At 38.4% G+C, this 25,303-nt stretch overlaps 1 protein-coding gene across 2 annotated transcripts in view; it reads left to right on the top strand.

Annotated features, from left to right (window-relative positions):
- Positions 1 to 25,303, top strand: part of arid3a (AT-rich interaction domain 3A) — a 75,821-nt gene that overhangs the window by 4,681 nt on the left and 45,837 nt on the right. For both annotated transcript variants that reach the window (XM_023339832.1, XM_023339831.1), the window contains exons 2-3: positions 18,543 to 19,172; positions 19,837 to 20,119. In XM_023339832.1, coding sequence (XP_023195600.1) covers positions 18,847 to 19,172; positions 19,837 to 20,119 — 609 coding nt within the window. In that variant the 5' untranslated portion in view covers positions 18,543 to 18,846. The remainder of the gene's footprint in view (positions 1 to 18,542; positions 19,173 to 19,836; positions 20,120 to 25,303) is intronic.

Here is a 25,303-nt window from a genome sequence, read left to right as displayed (position 1 = left end):
AGGGAGTCTCAAGTATTTGGAGATTTTAGCTACTGCACTTTGCTAATTAATGCTTATAATATACATCCAAAGCTTTATAGCTGTATGTCTAGTTAATGTTTTCTCTGAGTAACACTGTTCTGTCCCTCCCCCACTTGTTGCTTAGCACAACTACTTCGCTGTGTAAAGGCTACAGTGCTTTTGGTCTCATTCCTGTAAAAGGCAAATTCAGCTGCTTGGAAAAACAGATTACTCTTATAAAATTTAATTTGTTTTAAAACTGCTGTTGGCATGTTACAAGCGACGTGTTTATTAAGCAGCTGGTGGAAGCTTGGCTAACAAAGCAGATAGTCTGACTAATAAAAAAGCTTATTTCACTGTGATACTCGACAAAAAACATAGTATTCTGTTCGATGTGTTCCTGGAAACTATATGGTAAACTAAATTTAGTGAGTGGTTGTTTTGTATTTTTGTTTAAGTCAGTGTATGAAAACATAATGTAAAGCTTTTGGAAACCATGATAATTGTGATGAACAATCAGTAACTTTAGCAGCAGTAGAAACTTTGTGTAAATAGCGTGATAACATGAAACTAGGCATGGGCCCATAAGTTATTTCCATGGCATAATAAAACCACAGGTGTGCTGTAACAGTACTAACACAAAGATTTCAAAGTAAATTATGCACCTCGGACTATTTTTTTGTTGTTGTTGTTTTTCCAACCAGCTCATAGTTTAGCAACTGGTGTTTCTAAAACTTTCTCAAGCATTTTGTGTTTTCTTTTAATCCATGGTATTATTATTTTATTGGTCAGGAAAAAAAAGAGGAAGAGGAATAGATTTTGCAAATAAGATAAAAGACTTACTTTACTGAGCAGTGTTGGCTTTCTTGTGTGTTGTCACAGGAAAAAACATTCACACATCACTAATTACCTTAACCGTTGCAGCCCATAATGTGATCTTCATTTGGTGCTGTTTCTTTTCTGGGCTTTTTTTAGTTACTCTGTGACACATGAGGTGCTGCTTGACCACATCTGTTTTCTTACATCTTTGGTTTCTGGTGATTCGTCCTCTCATTCTTCTTGTCGATATTGTGTTGTTGTCTCTTTTGGCCAAGTCTTTTCTTGGAAGATGTCAAATCTAATTCCTTTTCTCAGAGAGATATTGTGTAATAGTCCTGCCTATCAAAACAAGTCAAAGCTCTTCCTGGTGTCTTAAGTATGTGTTGATGTTTGTTAAATTCAGGTCTCTGTTTGCACAATAAAACGTCGTTTTATGGGGTGAAATCCACCCGGCTTCCTGTCACAGCAGACGCAGGCTGATCTCAACCGAAAAGGATGTTTGAAAAACGTTTGGAAGCAAAAAAGTGTAGCATGCAAATAGAGCGCTGAGTTTGCCTCCGGGCACCACGGCTGAGTGAGCTGCAGTCAGTGGCAGTTTGCCACTAAACTGGTTAGTGGCTATGAATTAATAACAGGTAAACATGCAGAGACAAGATAGGCAGGTCTGTTTGTTTTCTTATGATCAAACTACAGAATAATCCTTTACGGGGTTATAGAGGTTGTTTTCTTTTAGGTTGTCACTGTTTAAGTTGCTTTCCAAAGCCTCTGGGTGTGGTAGGATTACAATATTTCAATACCAACCCACCTGCAGATATCAGCTTGCATTGTGCTGCATTCAATGTGTGCATTCTTTTAGCACCCAAGCTGTCCTGCTAATAGAGAAAGTCGAGGCCAAGCGGTTTGGCTGCCTTTCAGTTGTTCTTGTGCCAAAACCTACTTCTTTACTGTATGACACATACTGCTGGATTTCTGCTATTCATTCAGAAATAAGCGCGAGGAAACCTTAAGCTGTTTTGTTCAAGGGGGAATCCCATCAAGGCTGACTGTGACGCAGGTGGGAGGAAGGTTGCAGAAGTTTCGGGATGCCCTGCAGTTCCTGAACCAGACTACCCCGGTGTGGGCTTTCCATACACGGTCGGCGGTTGCCCCTGGGTGCAGCGGCAGTCTGCCCGGATACCAGCACACAGCTGCAGCATGCTGACATGTCCGTCAAACGTGGAACATTTGTGTCTCATATTTGTGCCAGGAGGCAGTGACAGCCGTCCTCCGGTAGTCAAAGCTAATTTAATCAGATCCATTTCCCCCGTCAGCAGATAAAGATTTTTTTTATAGATGTGCCTGCACATAAAACTTTAACCCGCATTTTGCCCTTCAGTGGCAACCTTTATCCAGGATGTCTCCAAGTATGACACGTACAGCTCTTTTATTTACGATTTCCACTCGTTCATCTTATCTGTAAAGACAAAAACAACATGATTGTTGAAGATCACAATGCAATGACGCAATTGCAAAGCCGTATAAACTAACAAGTTGATCCAGTTTTTATGGCATTCAGCCAAATGTTCAAACCCCCTACTCCACCTCTCCCTCACTGGATGAATCATCTTCATACCGACAGTCTGGAGTGTCGGCAGCAGCGCATCCGACGCTGCAAGACGCAACATGCAAGTCCTGCGTCCAGAGTCGTCGTTTTTCACCACAAATTAACTTTTATTACTGAAATTCACCTTGAAATCTCACATCACCACATTAAGCATAGATGCAGCATTGAATAGCGCAATTAAGTAGTTAGAGTTTTATCAAAAAACAAACTTTTATAACTCTGCATTGTCTCTCTGAGACTATTTTCAACTAATATAATTATAGTTACATAATTATATAAATTAACCCCCACAAAGACAAATAAACTTCAATTTTGTACAAAACACTCCACACTGGAACTGGAAGATGCTTTAAATATACATAATAAAACACAAAAGCCAAATTAAAAAAATTAATGACTTAATTAAATGAAAACTGCACACAACCAAACTCTTAATAAAATGGAGTACAAGGTTTCTGTAAACATAATTACTCTTCAAAAAATATTAATCATCAGAAAACCAATAATCAGGCTCATTTTAATTTATCATGTAATTAATTTATTAATATCCATATTACGATATGGTCATTATTTACATTAAGATCATGATTTATTTTTAGAAAGGTTTCTTGTTTAAACAGGAAATAAGAAAAACAGAAGCCGAATCGAACAGGGAATGTACTTAATGTTCAAAACGAATGCAATCAGGTTTCAATAATTTGGTTATTTATGATTTTCTTGATTCTTTTCTGTCTTTCAATTTTGAGATTGAGATTGAAAAACAGACAGATATTATTATTTTTGCTTTCTTCTTGCTTTTAAACTTCTCAAATACATCTAAATATCGTAGAAAGTACTTTACAAATTATCTTTTTCTTTTAAATAGAACCTGTGTGACAACATGAAGTAGGCTAAAGGGGTATGGGGAGAGCAAAAATCTAATCTGAATCAGGTAATCACAAACCCGAAACCGCTGTGAACTGTAAGGTATGACGCTGGATTACGTGGTGATAAGCTACAAAGCGGAGACGGTTTCAGAAGCAGCAAGAGTTCATGTGAGCAGACGCACCACATGATTTGCAGAATCCGTCTGATCTGAGAAATATGTTGCTCAGCAATGTCTGATCAGACACTTACATGTTGAGGACGATGATTTGCTTGTATTTAAAGCAATGCATGGATTTGAACAGCCAGAATGAGGATCGCAACATGAGCTCAGCTTGTCTTATACTTGATTGCTGTGAGTTGTAAACCCCTGGGGTTCCCTAATCACAGAATATGCTGTGTAAGGACACACAGCGCCTGATCACAGCGGATCAACTTATATGATGCAGATCCGCAACGGGAGGCTCGTGGATGAATGTTTGTTGTGGGTTACAGTCACTGACATCTGTCAGTCTGGTAACCCCTACAGGGACATTTCCAGGGCAAACATCTGTGAGAATTACTACACAAATTGGAAATGCATGAAAAAGTGGTAAAATTACAGTTTGATATGGTTATGGGATGGTCTGCGGTTGCTTTGCTGCTTCAGGTTGTGGACGACTTGCTAGAAGAGATGGAAAGCCAACCAACTCGAGCACACTTGAGTTATGCAGCAAAGCACAGCTCCATGTACACCCAACATGTGACCTAGTCAAAGTCAGAACTTAAATGTAGGGATGCACCAATACAGATATCTGAGATTTAGTAGCGGCTGATTCTGATCTGATACAGGAAAACGGCTTAAATCTCACTGAATGACTAATTTATTAGGTAACTCTTCGCCACAGTTCAATACACCAATGGCTTCATAAGCTTGGTAAAACATGTAAAAAACAACACAACTTTAATTTGTTCACACAGTGAGTCAGCGCAATTAAGATGATAACAACAATTGTAAAATTAGCAATAAAGAAACTGAAACAAAAACTATAGGCTCACTACCTTGGTCAAACATGTAAAAATCACTCAAAGCACAGAGCATAGAACTAGACTGAATAGATCTGTCCTTATAGATTGGGAACAAACCAAATGTAGAGGGGTTTTTTGTCAATGTTGGAGCTGATACAGATATTAATATTGGGTTGGTGCATTCCTACTTAAATGCACATAAAATTCTGTAGCCTGAAAGTGAAACAGACCATTCATGCTTAAGAAAAACCTCTAATTTGGCTGAATTAAAACTGTTCTTTGAGAAGATTGGGACAAAAATCCCCCAACAAGATGTAAATGACTCATTGCCAGTAATTGAGACCACTGGAGAGTGGTTACTGCTGTCAAGGTTGCCTTCAGCTGAGAGGCATTTCCTGCATTACATCAAACCGCTTTGGTATCTTTTTTTTTCTTTACAAATTTAACATTTTGAAACTTTAGTCTGGTCATCTTTGTCTGATATTATTTTTATCTTCACGACCTCAAACGCGTTTGACTAAAACAAGAGAAATATGTATTAGGAGTAGAGCTGGACGATATGGCTGAAAAACATAACACCATACAGGAGTTTTAGTCGATATTGATAATTATTCAATTGTTTTTTTTCTTTTAAAAATTTGAAATACTGTCAAACTGGCGACGTAACATGTACTGTTTTATCCACGTGTTTTTTTATTTTTAAGCAATTATGAGACATGGTGGTGAAACCTTGAACTACTACTGCATCGGTTACTCAACGGGTTGTTGCTAGGTAATCAAAGAATGGGTGAGTTGCTAGGTAACCAAAGAGTGAGTGAGTTGCTAGGCAACCAAAGAGTGAGTGAGTTGCTAGGCAACCAAAGAGTGAGTGAGTTGCTAGGTAACCAAAGAGAGTGAGTTGCTAGGTAACCAAAAAGTGAGTGAGTGAAAGTCACTCCTTGATCTGTTCCGGAAACTCAATATGGATTTATATTTTAAACATCAACAAAGTGTAACATATTTGTCATTATTAAGTGAAATACTACTTGTTATAAGAGGATCTATTTTCCAAGACAATGTTATCATTTTCTGAATGAATAATAATTGTCAAAATTTTGTTCAAAGATTATAAGTAGAAAATTGTGTATTGGACTCATCAGACTGTTAGCTAGTAGCTACTGTAAACGTGCCCTGTGGTGAACTCAAATAATACCTTTATTTTGATAGTAATCACATCTTTTATGAGATTAACTAAAGATGTTATCAGACTGAACAAGATTATACAGCATGCGTTCATGTGAACCACAAATGTATTATTCTGTCTTTCCTCATGTTTGATTATTGTACAGAGACTATTCATTTACTTGTTTTTTTTTTCAGAAGCAGTCTTGCAAAACGTGGTTAAACCGTTTTTGTCTATTTCTTGTTATTATCTACAATGACATATAAAAAGAAAAAAGAAACAAAGACACCCTCCCTAGAAGTATTTATTATAGCACTTGCATAAATTAGCTGCAGTTAGCCATGAGACGTTGAGCAGCTAAAGCCTTCTGCCTACATCCCCCAGAATGCTGTGCGGTTCTGGATCAGAGTTGAGAGAAATGATTGAATATTCTGTCAGATGTATTTTCTGTTGACATTGATCACCTGTCTATCACAATATCCATTGTTCAATCAATCAATCAATCAAATTTTATTTGTATAGCACATTTCAGCAGCAAGGCACTTCAAAGTGCTTTACATCATATCAAACACAGAAACACAATGCAACATAGAATCATCAATCAAAACACAACATTAAGTCAAGTTCGATCAATAAATTTGTAATTGATTACATTTCAAATACAATCCTAAACATTGTTATTGATTTATTGTCCAGCCCTAGTTAAGGAGGCAAATCATTTTTTACATCTTTCTAATCAAAGATGGAAGGCAGGACAACAATTCGACATCAGCAGGAGTGAATCTCCGCTTGCTCACACCAAGCTGAGCCGAACCTCAGCATAATGACAGCAGCGGTTTGCACTGGTGACTCGCATTGGTCTCTCTAAGAATGGGCTGTGAGCTGTCGTCACATGAGATTTATGTTTGCTCCCATAATGCTCGTCTCTCCATGTCAAGCCTCTGTGTGAATTTGTATCATGGCAAGGTCAATATCCACCAGCGAGCTGGCCTACATAATTGTTCTCCTTTCAGCTGAATCAGCAGAGATTTTTTGTTTCTATATGAACATCCAGACAATGGCTGATCCTGTGGGTAGAAGAAGAAGCACTTTCATGTACAGAAGACAAACTAGCTTTCTGTTGATCAGCTTTTCTTCGTCAATAGGTGTCCAGTTGTGCCTAGATCCGCAAACTTTTAATTGTGGACACTTATGGGCTCAGACTTGCTAACATCTTACTCAGAGTTAATTTCTCTGAATTGGATTAGACAGGGGTGTCAAGCTCATTTTCCTTTTGGGCCAAATCAAGATTGTGAATGTTCTTAAAGGGCCAGTCGTGCCAGAATGTGCTGGTAAACCTCATTAACAAACTGTTAAAATACTGATAAATACCCGTCTCTGAGTTTTATAAGTCCTTCTTTAAATTCAACGTCTTTTCACTTTGTTCAGTTCCTTCAGGATTTTGAGATTGATTTTGTGATTTTTTTTGCAGTTAAAATCACAAATATTGAAATTGTTTCAAGGAATTTTGCAAGATTTGCTTTCATGTATGACGTTAATTGTGACTTTGTTAATTGTCGATCACAGACGAACTAATAACTTGACATCAAATAAGGCCGAAGCAGCAGTGTAGTAAAAGTACAAAATACTGCCACCTACAGGTGGGAATTAGTGGTCAGTAATCCCAATATTTTTGATAATTTTTGAATAAAATTTGCAAAAAGCTTACAGTTGTACATTAGCCGGAACAAATGTGGGAATCTGAATCAATCACAGAAAACAGGATGGGTTGATTGGTGAAATTTAGGATCTGGAGTCTTGAGGGCCACACAGAAAGATATGGCGGGCCAGATTTGGCCCCGAGGTCTTGAGTTTGACACATGTGGATTAGAGGATCCATCTTGTTTTTCCAAGTGAAATACAAGAAGAAAATTCTTATATCTGGCACTCTGTGTAATTACCGCTGCAGAATTAGAGCATTCAGCCCATTAATGTGGTCAGCAGCGGCAGCACAAATCACTTTTGGCCCCTGTTGCTCTGCCGGTGTGAGTCGGCTGCTATATATATGGCTGCTGAGAAGCGGATCGCTGGATTATTTTTGTTATATGCCTTCTTAATTTATAGCATGGCTGGAGCTAATCAGATTTGGTTTGCTGTATTGCCTCGCCTGGCTGGAGGAGGTCAGTGGAAAATGCGTGACCAGCCTGTGCGACACTTCCTCAATGATCTTGTTGTTGGTGCAGTGGGGCTCAATGGAGCCTGTGTTACTGCCTTACTTGGTAATACTGCAAGGAATGTGAGAGAGGGATTCATAATCCAGACCAGCACCACTGAGCAATGATTTGCTTCTATGATCTTTGGAACGTTTTTTATACCAAACGCAGGAATTGATCACAAAAATCTTCCTTTGCTCATAATTCTTGTCACTCTGGATATTAATGGGTTAAACCTACAAATTAAAGCAAAAAGTGTACATGTTTATAACAATTCATTCATTTTTTATAAGTAACTATCTTTAGTGTTTGTAAAGGAAGATGATTATTTTCCTTCCTCACACTCTGAAGTTTTATAACAAATCATCTGAATCAATTTTTTCTGTCTGTGTGACATAAAAGTAGCAAATAAAAACAAAACAAATGATTTCAAACTAGAAATATTTGTTAGTTTAAAGCTCCCCTTCAGTTGTTTGATGGTAAATAAACATTTTGCGCTCTTATGTTCTTCTGCCAGATTTTCCTTTCTAAGATAAAAATAAAAATATAAAGAAATAAGTCTTATGGAGAATCTATGTCATTTTCTCCTGAGTTTCTTCCAGCTGCTACAATTAAACCACTGTTCCTTTAAAAAAGCTGAAAAATAATTGATTTAGTGAATTAAAAGTCAGTATTTTATATTTTCCAGGCAAATAGTTTCATTTTACAGAACAAACAAGTAATTATGTTATGTACAGTTATGAAAATGCTGCATATATTAAAAATAATAAGAAATGTGTCTTTGCATCACACCTTAAAATTAGCCTCTGTCTCTTTAAGGACCTCCACCTTCAGTAAGTCATCACAACGCTTCTCCATGATGCCGTTTGCCATCGTTCTTTGGAGAGCTTAACTCAGTTTCAAGGATTTTCTTACACACGCTTGAATTTTCAAATTCAAAAATACTTTATTAAACCCAAAGGGAAACTAGATGTTGTTGAAACTCGTTACAATGAGTTAAAACACTGAAGGTTTGCTTTCAATGAGGGAACGACATCATAATATAACGTAAAGCTCAAAAAAGTATAATTTTCCATTATACCGCCCCTTTAGTCGACCAGTTATTTAAACTTTATTTAGAAAATGTTCTTTGAGATCAGTGTAAATAGTGTTTTACAGAGATAAACAGTAAACCATTCCTTAGAGTGAAACAATAACAATCACGTAACATTAAAATGAGAAAACACAAGTAAAATGTAAAAACTACTACAAAATAACCCAAATAACAGACGTTTTAAAACCTGGAAGGATTAATAGATCTGATAGAAACAACAAGCTAAATGTAGGCATTGAATATTCCAGTTCCAGAAGGAGAAGATGCGTTTGTTGATAACACTGGCCTGGTACCAGTATAAAGGGGTACCAGTCGTTTCAAAACACAAAATGTTCTCTTCCATATTTTTCTTTTGTTCATCATCAACAGTTATTTTAAAAAAGGAAGCATATTCGGGGTTTCTGGCAAGCATTTGGATATGGTAATTCAGAACATGTTTCTGAAAGAGATAACATCTTCTGGTGCAACGACAAGAACAAATGCAAAGACCCTGGATGGATTTGGTAAGAGAATGGCAGATCACAGTGAAATTTATCCTGAACATCAACTGAAAGGCCACTCAATGAGGAGGAAGCCCACAGGGTCATAGAAATGTTGTGAGAAAAGCTGAGAAAGGTGAAACCCGATTCAGTTCCACCAGCTCTCTCTGGAGAAATGGGCCAAAGCTCCAACAAACTACTGCAAGAAGCTTTTTAACTCTTCCAGACAGAACGGATCGGCGACAGTCCAGCCAAATTCGCAGTACCGTAATTCCGCCACACGTTGCGCTATCTGAAAAATTCCAACGGTTTCTGAAAGTTAATATCGGGTTATTACGGTACTTTCACCCCCGCCACAGCAGGGAGTGAAATTAATATGAGAGGGTCTCTTTTACTAAACGGTAAATTGTGAAAATAACTTGCTAGATATCGAAAGTTCCAGTTATTATGGATAAATGGGGAAATATGTTTACTCACAGGACATTTAAAGAACTGCATACAATTAAAATAAGCAAAAAATATCCAGGTTTCTGGTAAGTAGAAATAATTTTGCCCATCCAATCTCCACTTTGGTTGCATTCTTTATAAATAATTAGAGTTTTTGTGTGCATTAGATGCCTAAACGCATTAAAAAATTTTGTTTTCCAGGTACAGACTAGGCCTCAGACTATGCAACAGAAACAGTATCTTTTTTTTAATTTATTGCATGTAAATATTTGATTTCAAGTGTCCATGAAAAGTCTGCTGTACTTCACTGAATGATAGAAATGATCTTAACCACCCAGATCTACGTTGGTGCAAATAATGACAAGTCAGTTTTTGCTTAGGGGTAGTAAAATCATTATTACAACAACTTAGTTTAAAGAATGACGGATCAAGTACCGCCCACAGAAACTCAGAATGAACCTGCTGAAATCCAGGGGAAAGCGTTACAGTGTCACCCACATTGATTTACATGAACAGCCGAGGCGCCCAAGATGAAGCTGAACACTGGATTACCACTGTAAGAATCAGACTCTGTGATTTTCAGTCAACCAGAACAGACGTTTCATTTTAATGCATAGTTTCAGGTCTCACCCAGACCTCACCCAGCTTCTCTCATACCGCACGGCTCGACCAGGCAACGAGACGGGTTCTTCTCTTAGTGCATGAAAAAACATGAAGCTGCTTTTTTTATCCTCCTTCAGCTGAGTCGCTAAATAATAGCTGCAATGAAAACAGTAAAGCCAGTGGCAGCAATGCATGACTTTCTCCTTAGCGTTTTCGGTTTTGTATTGCTTAGAGTAACAAAGAATGTGGAAAGATCAGGACACCAAGGATTATGACGTCCACGCTCTTTGCATGCAGCTGCTCTTATATGCAGCTATATGTGTGTATGGCGGTGTGTGTCTCTTTATCTCATTGGAATTAGACCCTTAGCTCTCGTTCTTATCACTCTGCCCTGTTTGCTCAGACCTCGCAATCTTCCACTTCTCAAATGTGGGTTTAGAAAAAAAGAGGATTAACCCATTAGCTCTTGTCGTTTCTACTTTATCCTTGATTCGGCCAACTGCCGAAGTTCCTTTGCCAGTTCCTCCTCCTGCCACCTTCTCCGACAGGTGTTTTCCCGTTAGCCTCTTAATGAGGCCCTTAAATGAGCCCTGAGGTCCGATTAATACACACTGCTTTTATTGCTCCTTTTTTTGTGTTGCTTAAAAACAAGACGCGACGTGAACTTCTTGAATCGATGACAGGTAGGGAGCTTGTTCACTGATCGGTAATCAGGGCAAACTGGAAGGTCTCTAACTTAAGGAGAGGTCATGAAAACCTCTGAGTGCAGGTAGGCTGTTGGAGATGAAAATGTAAGCAACAAAATGTGGCTCAAAATGGAAAAATTCAATTTTGATGTGATGATTTAATTAGAAAACTGCATCTGGATGGAGTCTCACTGACTGGGGGCCAATAAACAGCATATTTTAGTGTCAGGGAATCAGGGAAATGAGGAAAAAAATGTGGGATATTTACAAAATTATTACAATTTTATTATTAAAATTATTCTATAATATATTTACTACTGTTCTCATTACATAATTTTGCATTTGTATACTTTTTTTTAAAATACTGTACAGCAATATCACCTTGGATAGGTGAAAAGTTTGAGCAGAACATTAGGCTGATCAATGAGCCACCATATCAAAATTAAATAATATAATAAATATTATTGATAAGAAATATTATTTTTAATGTAACTTGCAGCATGTTGTCATTTTGCAGCGGTGTGGGGATTCATTTCTGCTTTAAAGCTGCAGTATGTAACTTTTATAAAACATGTTCTTTTAAATATTTGTTAAAAGTTGTGACAGTATAACATGAGACAGATAATCTGTGAAAAAATCGATCTCTTCCCTGTGCTGCTATCACCGTTTGTAGAAATGCACTGCATCAAAAACAACCAATCAGAGCGAGGAGGAGGGTCTTAGTGCTGTCAATCACCCTTGTGTCCGCCATGTTAATTCACAATTACAGGAAAACCATTTATTCACCGTCGTCTGTGGTCATGCTAACCAGCCTTAGCATTCAAAACGAGGTGGAGAAGGAAGAATAAGTGGTGAGCATGATTGGCAGCACTAAGACCCGCCCTCTGCCTCTGATTGGTTGTTTCTAGTTAACACCAGAAGGAAGAGGAGCTTGTTTTTTTTTTTTTTAAAAGATTATCAGTCTTATCCCAAACTGTCATGATATAGTGACAATTTCAGCAAATATGTAAAAAAAATGTTTTTTTTTATAAATGTACATGCAGCAGGTTTAAACAATTTTTTTAAAAATATGCTATATTATTATCTTATCATCTAATAAGATGATAAGATAATAGAAGCTATGAAGCTCTATTTAAGTTTTGTTATATTGCGAGAAGCTCATCAATTCCTTGTTTTAAATTTTTCTTTCTTTTGAAATGTAAGCGGCAGGTTAAGGTTTGAACATGAGACAGGAAAGAAAGTGTTTGTGTTGATCTGATGCAGCCATCTGACGGGGGCTCTCTCTCTCTCTCTCGCTCTGTCTCTTTCAAACTGGGTTTTCTTTTTTTGCTGCTGTGTTGTTTTGCACGGAGGGTGCTCCTCACAGTCACTAAAGCAGATGGTTGGCTATAAAAAAAACAGCCATATGTCAGCAAACAGAAAAGGAGCTCAATTTGTTCCTTGTTCCTTTGGTCAAAGAAAAATTACGTCTGCATTTGGAGGCAAACTTGTCCAGCTGAGAGCTTTTAACAGAGATAGCGTTTCCCACATTTCTATGGCTAGAATGCCTTCACAAAGTGGAAACAAAACCATGGAGGAAGTTGTCTTTTATCTTCATATCCTCTCATTATTTTCTGAGATCAAAGAAGGCCTCACAATGTATAACCCCACGTTTCTGCTGTGCACTGGGTATTAAAAGCCTTATCGGGTTTAAAACATGGGTTTAAATGTGCAAGAAGAACGGAAACTTTCATCCATTTAGCTGGCAAATAAAAAATCGTGTAAAAGTTTGATAGGTTCTCTTATCTGCCATTAACTCCCTAAATCCTGTTGCTAATCATCACCTGGTTTTATAGTAAAAGAATAAACAAGTTTAAACCGTGTTTATTTGAAACATGGTGCTGAATGAATCTTAAAACAAAGAAAAGATGGCATTGTATTTAAGGCATCAGGAAATGTTGTGGGCAACATGTGCAATTTAAAAACCTTTGTTCTTGTTGACAGAGACGAAGTTTTCCGCAAGCAATGTTCATCAAGTTTATATGTAGGAAACTCGCATTAGGCTTCTCACGCTACCACATCGCTAGAGCAAAGAGGAAGAAGCTAATTATGTTTAAGTCGAGTCTGAATGTCTTTAGCTTTTCTTTTTTTTAATAAAACTGCCTCACAGTTTATCATCCAACGGTGTCAGTCAGTCAGAACATCATTTGTTGGATTAGTTTGAATTAAAAACGATGATGACAGCAGCAGCTTTCCGGTCAGTCACATCACAAATATACATTTCAGAAAACATCTGAGCATAAATTCAGGAAGCTTGCAGAACGTGTGTGGTGGCGCAATGGAATTTGCACCATCTTGCATGTAGGAAATCATGATGCTTATGATGAGCAGTGGCATGAAACAAAGAGACCACTTCTGCTTCCTCCTGTACCGGAGAAGGCTCAACACAACAGCTTTGTTGTAATCACTTCTGTCTTTGAAATCACATTCATGAAACATGGAGGGGGAGCGAGGGCTTAAGTGGCGGGCGGCACTACTTTTGGCACAAACATGGATTGCGTGACAAATCGCTTGAGACTGACTAATTCAAAATATGAGTGATGTGTAATGTATATAGAGATGTTTCTGCATGATTCTCTCCCTTTTTTTGTTTTCTGGATAGTTAGGAGTAATTATTGGGTGTCTTCGTTTGGCTTTGCAGCTGCAGAGAGCAGTGCAGTTGTTTTGAGTCAAACCAGATCCAGTTAGGTAAGATGCTTTAATCCCGCTTACACTGGCGCTATTCTTCGTCCTGACAGCTGCTGATGTCCGCTTGTGCCTCCGCCGCCCGTGAAAGAATCCAGTGAATCAAAATTGAGTATCTGTCGGCTGGCTCACGGCGTTTTCTCTGTCGGTTGTCACTTCCTTCACCCTCTGAGGAAACGTACAAGTTTCACAGCTCTTCTTTCCTTGCGCAAGATTCCTCTAACATATATGGCTATACCGTTGGGCGCCTTGAGGTTTTTTTTTTTTGTCTGCTTTTAGCAGCTATTGTTTGTTGCTCAACTGGGCCAGACAGGCGTCTGTAACACATGTCTTAATGCAACATCTGAAGGGTTTAGTAGTCTTTATCAGTGTCTGCTTTTAAGGAGGAGCAGAGCAGACCCCGGGATATCAGGATAAGGGTGAGCTCCAGTATGCAGACCGCTTCTTACTCCTTGAGCTACCAAGAATCCCAGCAGTTTAACTTATTTAGATTTATATGTTTTGCAATATTTGATACATTTTCTTTTGAGCTGCTGTACCCAAAGTGGCTTGACTTCTGTAAAAATGTTCAGCATAAAGAAAGAAGAAGCATTCAATAATGTGGTGTGCCAGTGCGGTCTGTGATATGCTAAATTCCTTACGAAACACAAGATCACAGATACTGTGTAAATATATAAGTTGATCTTCCAGTTAGGTCAGGCTGGTTTAATGTTGCACTATCAGTTATTTTCCATTTGGCACACGCAAGTGTCTTTATTATAAGAAAAACGCCCGCATCACAGTGACGTCCTGTCAGAGAGCAACACCAGGATGTCTGTGAGGTGTTGCCTTTCATTATGTATCCACAACTATGTAAACATTAGATATGGAAAATAGATGATTTTCCTGTGAATGGATGCATAACGTCGCTAGAAGAAGGCAAGAACTTGAATTGGAGGCTGTTTATCCTCCTCTTTGACGTCTACGTCTAGTTGCGAAGATTTTCTGAGTATCTCCAGTAAAAGCTGCGCACTACTTGGGGAAGAAAACCACCCCCCTTCCCCTCATGAGACAAAATAATACCCTCATTGTAATGACGGGGTTTATTGTGTGCGAAGAGTGCTGCGGTGGTCACTTTTTAGGTAAGCTCAGCACGGTTTAATGTGGTGGTACTTTGAAGACTGGTATTACCTTGACGCTGTGCTGACTCCCAAGTATGTTTTATTCAAGGCCTGTCATGAATGTGGTCAGCTGTAAGAAGTGCAAGCATCAGCTCTCAAAAGGGGACAAAAACATCGAAGACAAGAAGCCACATTTTGTCACATTAACTGGAATCTAATAAGTCAAAGAGACGCCTAAATAAGAAAGATAAATGCCAACATTTTTTACAAATAAATTGAAACGTGTGAAATGTAGGACTGCAGCTAATTCACTAATTATTTTAGTAATAACGATTATTCTGATTATTTATTTGATTTAAAAAGAATTGGCAAGTACTGCAGATTTTTTATTTAACCACTTAAACCTTTTTATACAATGTTAGAAGTGAATAAATGTAATTCATTTTTTAAAATAAACGAACATTTTATTGCCTAAAATGCAATAACATAGGATTCTTTTAGTGTACGTCTGATCATCTGCAGCAAAAAACAAACAAAAAAGAGAAACTTCTAACATAAACATGTGAAAAGCTCAGCGCTTTCTGCTCGATTTAACATCAATAAGGCGTAGGGCTGATCTGGTGATTTATTTGGATTAACCAGCTTATAACTGGACAGCAAATGGTGCTTAACGTAAGATTTTCTTTTATAGAATTTGAAGCAGGTGAAGCTTAACCTAAGTAAATAAATAAATACGTTCTCAGCATATCATATTTATAGATAAATTATTTTTATATGCTTAAATAGAAAAAGTGTAATAGTTTTTTTTACAGTTTTGGCTTAATTACTGCTCTGAGTATGTTGTTTTTTTAGTAAATGTTAGTTTTTTAGAGCCTGTATATTCCAGTTAACGATTAATCGATTGGTAAATTAGTTGATGATACTTTCAATACTTGATTCGTCACGATTAATTGTTTCAGCGGTAACGACATGCACTAAGTAGGCTAACTTGGCCTAAGCCTAAGTATGCTAACATCTTAAGATCTTACTTTTAGGATGTGCAGCTCCATCCCAGTCTTGTCAGCCACTGCTGAAGATGAGCATCCCTCAAACCATAAAGGTGTTTCTCCGTCCTCTTGGTGTTAATTTTACACCAAAAAACCCAAAAATCCCAGTTCAGTTCTCATCTGACCAGAAGGCAAGGTTTTTAGCATCATGTAAATGGGACTTCTTATGACTTTCTATAAATGTTGTCATTTCCCTATAAATGGGTTTCTTTAGACTGCACAATAAAGGGTGCATTCACACCAGCTCTACTTAATCCGCTTTAATTAAACTCCAGTTCATTTGCCTGGAAAGTCCAGTTCGTTTTGGGACGTCTGAGTGTGGACTCGAACTCTGACTCGGTCTCGGTTCGGTTTAAGTGAACCGAACCGAATGAAACTCTTTGAATGCATATATGAACACCAACTGGACCGGAAATCGCTCCAAAAGCAGGTAGTGAACAATAGCGCAGGGCATTCTGGGTAAATTCAACCTAAACAAACTTGCAATTTAGCGCTAGAGGGAGAAATGGCTTGTCTTTTGTCGACAACAAAAGAGAAATCTTACAACTGCTAAAATCTGACAGTTTTGTTTACATTCTGTGGAGAATGAAGCTGCGTTCAGCGTCTCCTTCAGTGGTTTTTGGTCCAGCGCCCCCACAGGTGAGGAGGGGAACATGTTTTTCAATTTGATTGACAGTGCAGTGTGAAAGCGAACCATGCCAGAAGAAAATGTAACAAATGTTGCAATTTTGGTCCCCAGTAGAATTGAATCTATTGCACTAATGTCCTCTAAGGCCACACTTTTAAGATATTAATTTGTAAAATCTGTTTCACTTTACATTTGTTTGACCGATCACATCTAGAAAAATACCTTAAAGTTTGTGGTTCTGATGTGGAAACATACAAATACTTTTGATTCTAGGTACAAATTTTAAACATTGACTTCAGAGCTGCTTGTAATAACAACACAAACTAAACAATACCTTTATAATATCCTCTCAAATCCAGGGTGAGCTCAGAAAAACGGTGAAAATCCTGATCGCTCTCAGTATAAAATTGCTGCCTGCGAAAGTCTGCGTCTACCTTTATTAGTCAGCACGGCTGAACGAGCGGTGCCGCACAGTCACCGCCAGCTCCAGTCATAACTGGTACTCCTGCACGTCCAGCACCTGTGCTCAAATCTAATTTCCCCGTGTGCTGTTGACTTTTGAGTGCAGCCCTTATCTGTACCCGACTGATCTAGCCGCAGCCTGGTTGTGCTGTAAGCGCTTAGCAATAGGGATTTTTTAAAAAGAATATTCCTAGAAGATTGGAACAGAGGCTGTTTTGCATACCTGGACCTTTTCTGAAGCAGGTGTGCTGGTGAACTGTTGCCACCTACACATGTTGCAGAAAAACTCCCCACTGTGTGTCACTCACAGGCGAAAACAGGGGTGGGGGGGAAACACGGCAGTTAAAAATGAGTGGGCTTCACCTGCAGGTCTTTGAGGAAACTTATTTCCTCAAAGACCATGTCTGGGCAATATTGCCCAGACATGGTTGCAGTTTTGTGTCTGCGTTGACTGGAAGCTTATCTAAAAATTCAGTCCAACCAGGTGAGAAAAACGACACTTCTTCCTGTGATTTCATTTCCTCTCGTTCTTTTTTTTTTTTTAATCGTTCGGCCCTCTGTGAGCGACTCGCCGGTTCAGTTTCTGGTGTGAGTAATCCTGCACACGTTGCATGACAGATGTTATCTCTGGGCCTCTGCGTATGCGTCACAGGGACTTTGCTTTGAAACTTGGGTTTTGTGTGTGAAATTAAGCGTTTTCTCCTCAGTCACATTGTCTTAACTTGTGATTTCAGTTAATCGAGACACGATACTTTCTTGGCCGCTGCAGGTCGGAGCTTTAAAAATGATTAATCAAGCAGCTTGGAAATGTGCTGGACTTTTACCGTGCAGTGTCACCCATTAACTTCATCTCCCTGTAATGGTTTATACGATGTGTTGGTTGCAAAACAAGGAGCAAGCGCAATAAAAGTCCTCCATTTCTCCATTATGATTGCAACTAATAATTACGTTAGTAATCGATTATTATATTGTTTATTCTGATAAAAGAAAATCTCATTCTGCAGATTTTTCATTTAACCGCTTAAGCCTTTTTTTTAAATAAAATATTAGAAACAGTTAAAAATGCAAATGAACTAATAATTTCATTCCATTTAAAATAAGAAAATAGACATTTTACTGCCTAAAATTGCATAACACAGCAGTCCTTTAGAGTATGTTTGATAGCAAAGGATGCGTCTGCAGCTAAAAATAATAACATCAACGTGTGAAAAGCTCAGCCGTTTATTTTTTGATTAATGAGTTCATAATTGGGTAGTAAAAGCTGCTTAATATGAGATTTTCTTAACCAGAATTTGAAGCTAAATCTTTGTATCTTAAATGCAAAATGCACATCTTTTTTGTGTAGTTTTGGCTGAATTACTGCTCAGAGTTGCTAACTGGAGTATAGTCCAGTTAGCAATTAATCGATTAATATACTAAATGAGTTGACAATTATTCCAATAATGGCCTCATAAATCAATAAAAACACAAAACCCGTTCACCTGTAATCTGGAGGACAGAGAAAGAGGTTTTGTTTCTGAAAGGAAGATATCATCATGCGTTCTTTCCCCGCTGCTCATGCTGCTGACTTAAACAGAAAGTAGGGGAGGAACATTCTGACACTTTGCCCTTTTTTCTGCCCCTCAGGTAACCGAGTTTGTCTGCGGAGCTTTGTACCCCCACCTCCACTGCCACTGCTTGTGCCTCGACAGCTCAGCTCTGCCCCCGGCTTTGAAACAAGCGAGAGGCTTCAGAGACCTCCGACTGCATGTCTCAGACCTCCTTCCTGTTCATCCCCGACGTCTTAAAGGTGCTTTGTCACCGGCACGCTTCGTAGTCGCCCTTTATTCTGGGACAGAGGTGTGACGCTCATCGCTTGACTGGAAGCGAAGTTGTTGCTCGTTCAGAGGGGGGAGGAAGGCCGCTGAACAGAGTGCCGCTTTCCCCGGAGATGAAGCTGCAGGCCGTCATGGAGAACCTGCACAGGCAGCAGAGGGCCAAGCTTCTGATGGAGCAGCAGCTACAGCAGCAGGCCATCGCCCAGCACGCCCAGGTCCGCGCCGGCAACGACCCCATGGAGAGCGCCGCCCCCGAGGGCGAGCAGGCGCAGATAGCGGCGCTGGCGGCCATGCGAGCCGCCGCTGCCGGGCTGCAGAGGGTGTCGGACAGCCCCATGTCGAAGCGCAGCAGCGGCGGCGAGGAGGAGCGAGACGACGACAACGACGAAGGGGAGGAGCATTACAAGGACATGATGGGCTCCGACGAGGAGGAACAGATGTAAGTCCATTGATTAGAAAATCTGGATTGTTTTTCCTACAGGGTTTCCCATGTTGAGTTTCTTCATTTTACAGATGGTACTTAATATTTAATACATACCTAAACATATTTCACACAAATATAACAGGACTTTGAAAGGATTGAGCAATAAATGTTTCTATTTAGAAGAAAAGAAGCAAACAAACCAAGCTGCTCAGGTCAGATCCTAGTAACTAAGCTTTTTTATTAAAAAAAAAAAAAATTCTCATTTTTCTAATTAAATTGCATTCTTATCCATCATTCTTATTTCTGTTGTTCTTATTCTTATTCCTCACCGTCTTCAATAACTCTTTGAAGAATCTAAATTAATGAGTTACAAGAAAAATTTTACTTCCCTTTGGGATTAATAAAGTATTTTTGAATTTATTCTGATAATAATATGCTCATATCAATTAAACAAAAATTCTTGTAGCCTGGTCACAACACTCCGTTATACAACTGACAAACGGGTGATTGAGATAAAAGTTACATTTTAAAAATATTTTCTGTTTATTTTCTGTTCAACTGAAAACAAATTTGGACATTTCTAAGATTTTATTTTTAACCCATTTCGCCCGGCTCCTAAAAAAAAAAAAAGTTAGCTTTTGCAAAATCTGAGTCTATCTTTTTATTCCTCACACGCCAGCAAACGGAAATGGGACGAGGGAGACTTTGAAAGCGACATGGACGAAGACTTTGACGACGACCTGGCAGAGGAAGGGCTGCCGACCGGCCACGACGCCGTGGCTCCTGGGAAGGGCATCCTGGTGCTGCCCCACCGCCATCTCCACCCTCACTCCCAGCTGCCGAAGGTCCGGCCCAGCGTGGAGCAGGAGCCCCGCGTCGCCATCATGCCTCCCCACGCTCCACACAGCCACCTGGGCGTGCAGGACCACGGAGAATGGACCTACGAGGAGCAGTTCAGACAGGTGAGACTGCTTCTTCTGTTTTTTACAGATAAATCTTTAAGTCTCACAATACCAGAGGGAAGAAACACGCTACCTCCACCAACAAAAGCTTTTTGTTGGTGTCGTTTATAGAGATTGAGTTTTAACTCATCTGTTGTTTGAATATCAAGCACACAAATCTAGATGCAAAAGGACATTTTAATTAAAGTTATATTTATCTTATTTGAACATTACATGAGGTCCAACTATCCAAAAAGATAATTGCTGAAATTAGCAATTAGCAATCATCCAGCAACATTTATTATTTTGCTCGACGATAAATTGTCCCAGAAAGTATTGCAATAAACAATAATGTTGTTCTTTTGACACCATTTACAATATAAAGGTCATGACATAATGATCCAAGTACACCCAGTCAAAGATGATTAAACTTTAATATCTAACAAACATTTAAAGCTAAAACTGGAAGAAATATTCAAAATAAATACACAAACCAACCAAAAAAACAAATAAAATGAATTATAAAGTTTCTTCAAACAAAATTGTCCTTTAAAAAATGGGCCAGTTGCGACCAAAGCAGACTGAAGAGTTTAATCGTTCAGTCTTTGGTAAAAAGAGAAAATTGATTTTAATTTATCACACGATTAATTGATTTATTGTTTATTGCAACAAGATTAGTTGAAACAAACACAATAAAAACTATTAATTGTGTTATTTTATACTGCTATCATGTTCAAAATAAATAAATTCTTATTAATTAACAAAATTCAGACAGTCTGAAGTTTCTCTGGCGAGGAACAAATGAAGGATTATTCTTTTCCTCTTTCGTTGGTGGAGATTGCGTGTTTCTCCCTGGTCTGGATGCCACCTCGATCCGTCGCTTTGCCTCCCGTCTGTCTCGTCTTGTCTGCTCTTAACAGACCGTTGCAACACAACACTTTTCCAGCCCATTCAATGCATTCGGTTGGTTTCAGGTTTCTCACTGAGATAAACCTGCAGTTGTTATTTAAATGATCAGTAAAGCCATGGGATGGAGAGACCGGTTCCGTTCAGGTGTAGACTGGCGGTTGAATTAGGAAGTGTGACGCCGTCTTGGAGTATGTTTGTGTTAATTTTTGATCAGAGTGAAGGTGAAAGCCTTTATTTAGTCACCAGGGATGTGCAGATATGCCTCCGTTCTCCTTGCGTTGAACCTTCTGGGACTCTTTCAGCTGCACATGATGCAATCTGAACAGGCTGGGAAATCAACAGCTAAAAAGCACATGTCATCACCAAGACAGCAAACTAAAACTAGCAAAATCTGGACCTGAGAAAGATTTTTCCTTAACGGAGATAAATAAAGACAGTAATTAATGGTGGAAAATTATAACAAACTCAAACTATATTGTGCGTTTATAAAACGAACTAAAACATACTGAAATTATTTATTAGTGTTTTGAACTAATATTGATTTTTCTCAAGCAGTTTACGTCAGCTGTTGATAATTAACGGCACTTTGTACAACTCCTGCCTTTAATTGTCAAAATGGCGACAACAAAACTTGGGATAAAACAAAAATAAAATCAGTTGGTTGTTCAAAAATAGTTGAGAACATTTTTTGAAAATGGTTTCTTTTGTATCATATTCATGACTCAGAATACATAATCAAAATTTATTGATCAAAATACTAAAACTACTACTATGACTAATGAAACAAAACAAAATCTAATCAATATTTAACTAATAAACACTAGCAAATGCACTCTAAAAATGTATTCAAACTAACTGGATTATACAAACACACAGTCAAAAACGAAATAAAACTAACCCAAAACTAAACTAACCCTGGTTACCACCCTGCGTTAAAGGTCCTGCTCTAAACAAATTACTTTTACTAACCCAATACTGACTAACACTAGTATTCCCCTGAAAATTTAATAAATATTTTCATTTTCCTGAAAATTTAATAAATATTTTCATTTTCCTTAATTGCTGAAACAGTATTTTCTTCAAAAACAAACTGAAAAAAGAATAAAACAGATTGAAAAAGAATAAAAAAGGATAAATTGCCTCTTTCTTTCACTGTGACACTAAATCCAGGCTTAGATGTAGCATTAACTAACCTAATACTGACTAAAACGATTATTCCCCTCAAAATTTTATAAATGTTTTCATTTTTGATTTAACGAAACTGTATTCGCTTCAAAACCAAACTGAAAAAAAAGAATAATATCAATTGAATAAGCGTTAAAAAAAGATACATTTCTACTGAGTTGCAGCAGGAGTGGAGTCTGGTCGTTATTCCTGACTGAGTTGAGCAGATTCAGGCCAGAGTGGAGTGGGGGAGGGTTGGTCAGGGAGCATTTTAACAGCTTTAGCGTGCAGGAGTTTACTGTAAACATGCCAGTGGGCGGCTGGATATTATGAGGGAGGCCTGACTGAAACAAGACGGGCTGTTTACATGGGAAGACCGAAGTCTGTCAACAGCTCGGAGACTGCATGCTGTCAGTTAAAACAGAAATCTAAACACAGTTCAGATACAAAAAAAACTTCCCGCTGTTATATGATATAAACTGGAACGGAATCAATTTTCTTTTCCTCTGGAAATTGCATAAAGTCTTATCAGGAGGCTGACCTTTGCAGTGTAAAGCAATCATTGAAGTTATAGATGTACTTTTTAGTGTCCTTGGTTATAGTTTATAAAACAGATCTAGAGAACATGCCTCCACTTCCGAGCTGAAGCCAGTTTTTCATCGCCTGTATGCATACATAGGTACATATTCACACTTTGCAACTTAATCATTCAAGGCGCCATGATGGATGTCGGAAGGGAGGGACGGGAATATTGAACAGAGCGACGGAAATTGTTTTCCCAAGTTGTTTTTGCCAACTTGGGAAAAACTTGTTACTTGTTCAAGTCGAGCTAATTTGTCTGTGAACGTAACACACCTGGTCGGGGCTCACAGACGGAGGTATTTACAGAAACTAGAAACAGTTAGCTTACAAACCGACACGAACCTCCTCCCTCCTGACGTGTTGATCTAATTAGCGACTTTGCCTGAATTCACGCCACGTGGTTTATATCATTATGTCATAAACATCGCTTACCCTTACACAGAAACAATATTAAAAACGTACAAAAAACGAGATGCTAACTGGTTTTTTCCTTACATGCTAGGCTACATGACAGTGCGGCATTGTCTCCATGGTTACTAACGTTACACACGTACCTTCTCCATAAAGCGAATTTTGATATCTTTCTAATCATACTTACTTATTAAGTATATGAATGTTAATCTTTTTACCTTGTAAAAAGTGTTCGCTGCTAATCCGCGGTTACATCGAGGGCTGACAGTCATTATGATTGGCCGCTGCTGTCCATCGCTGCCGCAACTTTCCTCGTTAAAAGTTACACAGGAAAATGACACGTTGGGTTTTCATCCTTATCTGTTTGTGCAGCTGACCTCACCGCAACCTGTGACCATTTTTAAAGTGAAATCAACTAAGTAATAGTGATATTAGCCAACCAGATGTCTGTTTTTAGACGAACGTCAAAACATTGGTTGTTTTGACGTCCGTCATGGCGGAGTGGGCGGAGCTCTGGAGAGCGTGACGTCACGTGCAAAGGGTCAATATATCTGAATGCATATACAGCTCTGGAAAAAATTAGGAAACTACTTAAAATTATTAGTGTCTCTGATTTTACTTTTTTATAGATATGAATGAACATTGTATTTTCATTCTATGAACTACTGAACTCTTCCTGAGTTAAAATAGTACTGTTGTTATTTCTAAATGAATATGAACTTGTTTTCTTTGCATTATTTGAGGTCTGAAAACACTGCATCCTTTTCATTGTTTTCACCATTTCGCATTTACTGCAATTAAATACTAAGATTTTGCTCCGAGTTTCATAGAAGAAAAGAACAATGTTCAGTTTACTCAAACATATACCTATAAAAAGTAAAATCAGAGAAACTGACCATTTTAACTGGTCTATTAATTTTTTCCAGAGCTGTATATATATATATATATATATATATATATATATATATATATATGTGTGTGTGTGTGTGTGTTTTTGTGTGGCACGGACTGAGCCACCATTTTACGCAGCAGCTTATTACATAATGGAAGCCACCACTGCAATGCAAACACAATCATGGCCTGATGCAATATTTCCAACCATAAAACACGCTCATCAGTGTGAGAAACGGGCCGGTCTTGTCTGCGACGTTTCTCAACTCTTTTCATCGCTGACACGCGTGTCGCAGGCGGATTATCTCGGCCACGTTGCACGCAGCCTTCATTATCAAGCCCTAACTATAGATTCTGTAATTTAAGGCCTATTTTTTTTTTGTAATTACAGGCTGTGGAATATAACTCCTCTAAAACCTATACTCTGCTTCTGAAAATAACCCACCCCTCCCTGTGTGAGTGCCCTGACAGGGCATTCTCAGATTTCATGTGGCAGGTACGACATACTGGGCAATTTTATCGTCATGCGTCACTCGGCTGTGGATTAGATTTGCGTTTAATGCATCTGACACTTAATCATGTTGGTTGTTTGTTAATCTATAGATTATTAAAGCCTGCATTGTATTTATCTTGCCATAGATGTAGAGAAAATGGATAATGAAAGAAAAACAATCCAGTATTTTAGAAAGACATTGCTATTTTTGGCCTTGGATGATTATAGCAATAAGCTGTAATTGCAGTTATAGCCAGTTATAATAGCTGCCTCCTGATAATTCAGCTTGTCTTGCTTTGCATAGCCTAGATTGCATATTTATTTTGCTTCTTCTGTTTCTTCTCAACCTTACATTTGTGGTTTCTTCATTGCCTTTCATTGGTAGATCTATAAACCATCATCTTGCAGTTTTTTTTATTATTATTTTTATATCTCACGGCTCTGCCTGGTCTTGGTTGTTGTGAAATATCAAAAGTGATGAAGCAGAAAATTTGTAGCTGCTGTTATGTGTGAAGCAGCGAACACACGGTAATCGTCTGTCCCAGAAAAACAATGCAATAAAAGTAATTATATAACAGCTATCATCTAAAAAGGTTCTGCCTTCAGTTTTCATATTATTGATGCAGACGTGGAAAAGTGCTGACTGGGCAGCGTTACTTTTATCATTAATGATAATAAGTGCATTTTTGTGTCTTTGTGGCTCAGGAGTTTTACCCGTTATTCAGAAGTTAGTCGACTGCTCAACCTTTCGCTCT

Source organism: Xiphophorus maculatus, chromosome 9 (genome assembly GCF_002775205.1).
Source record: "Xiphophorus maculatus strain JP 163 A chromosome 9, X_maculatus-5.0-male, whole genome shotgun sequence".
Lineage (NCBI taxonomy): Eukaryota > Metazoa > Chordata > Actinopteri > Cyprinodontiformes > Poeciliidae > Xiphophorus > Xiphophorus maculatus.
Note: the sequence above shows the minus strand (reverse complement) of the source record. Positions and strands in the feature narration are given on the sequence as shown.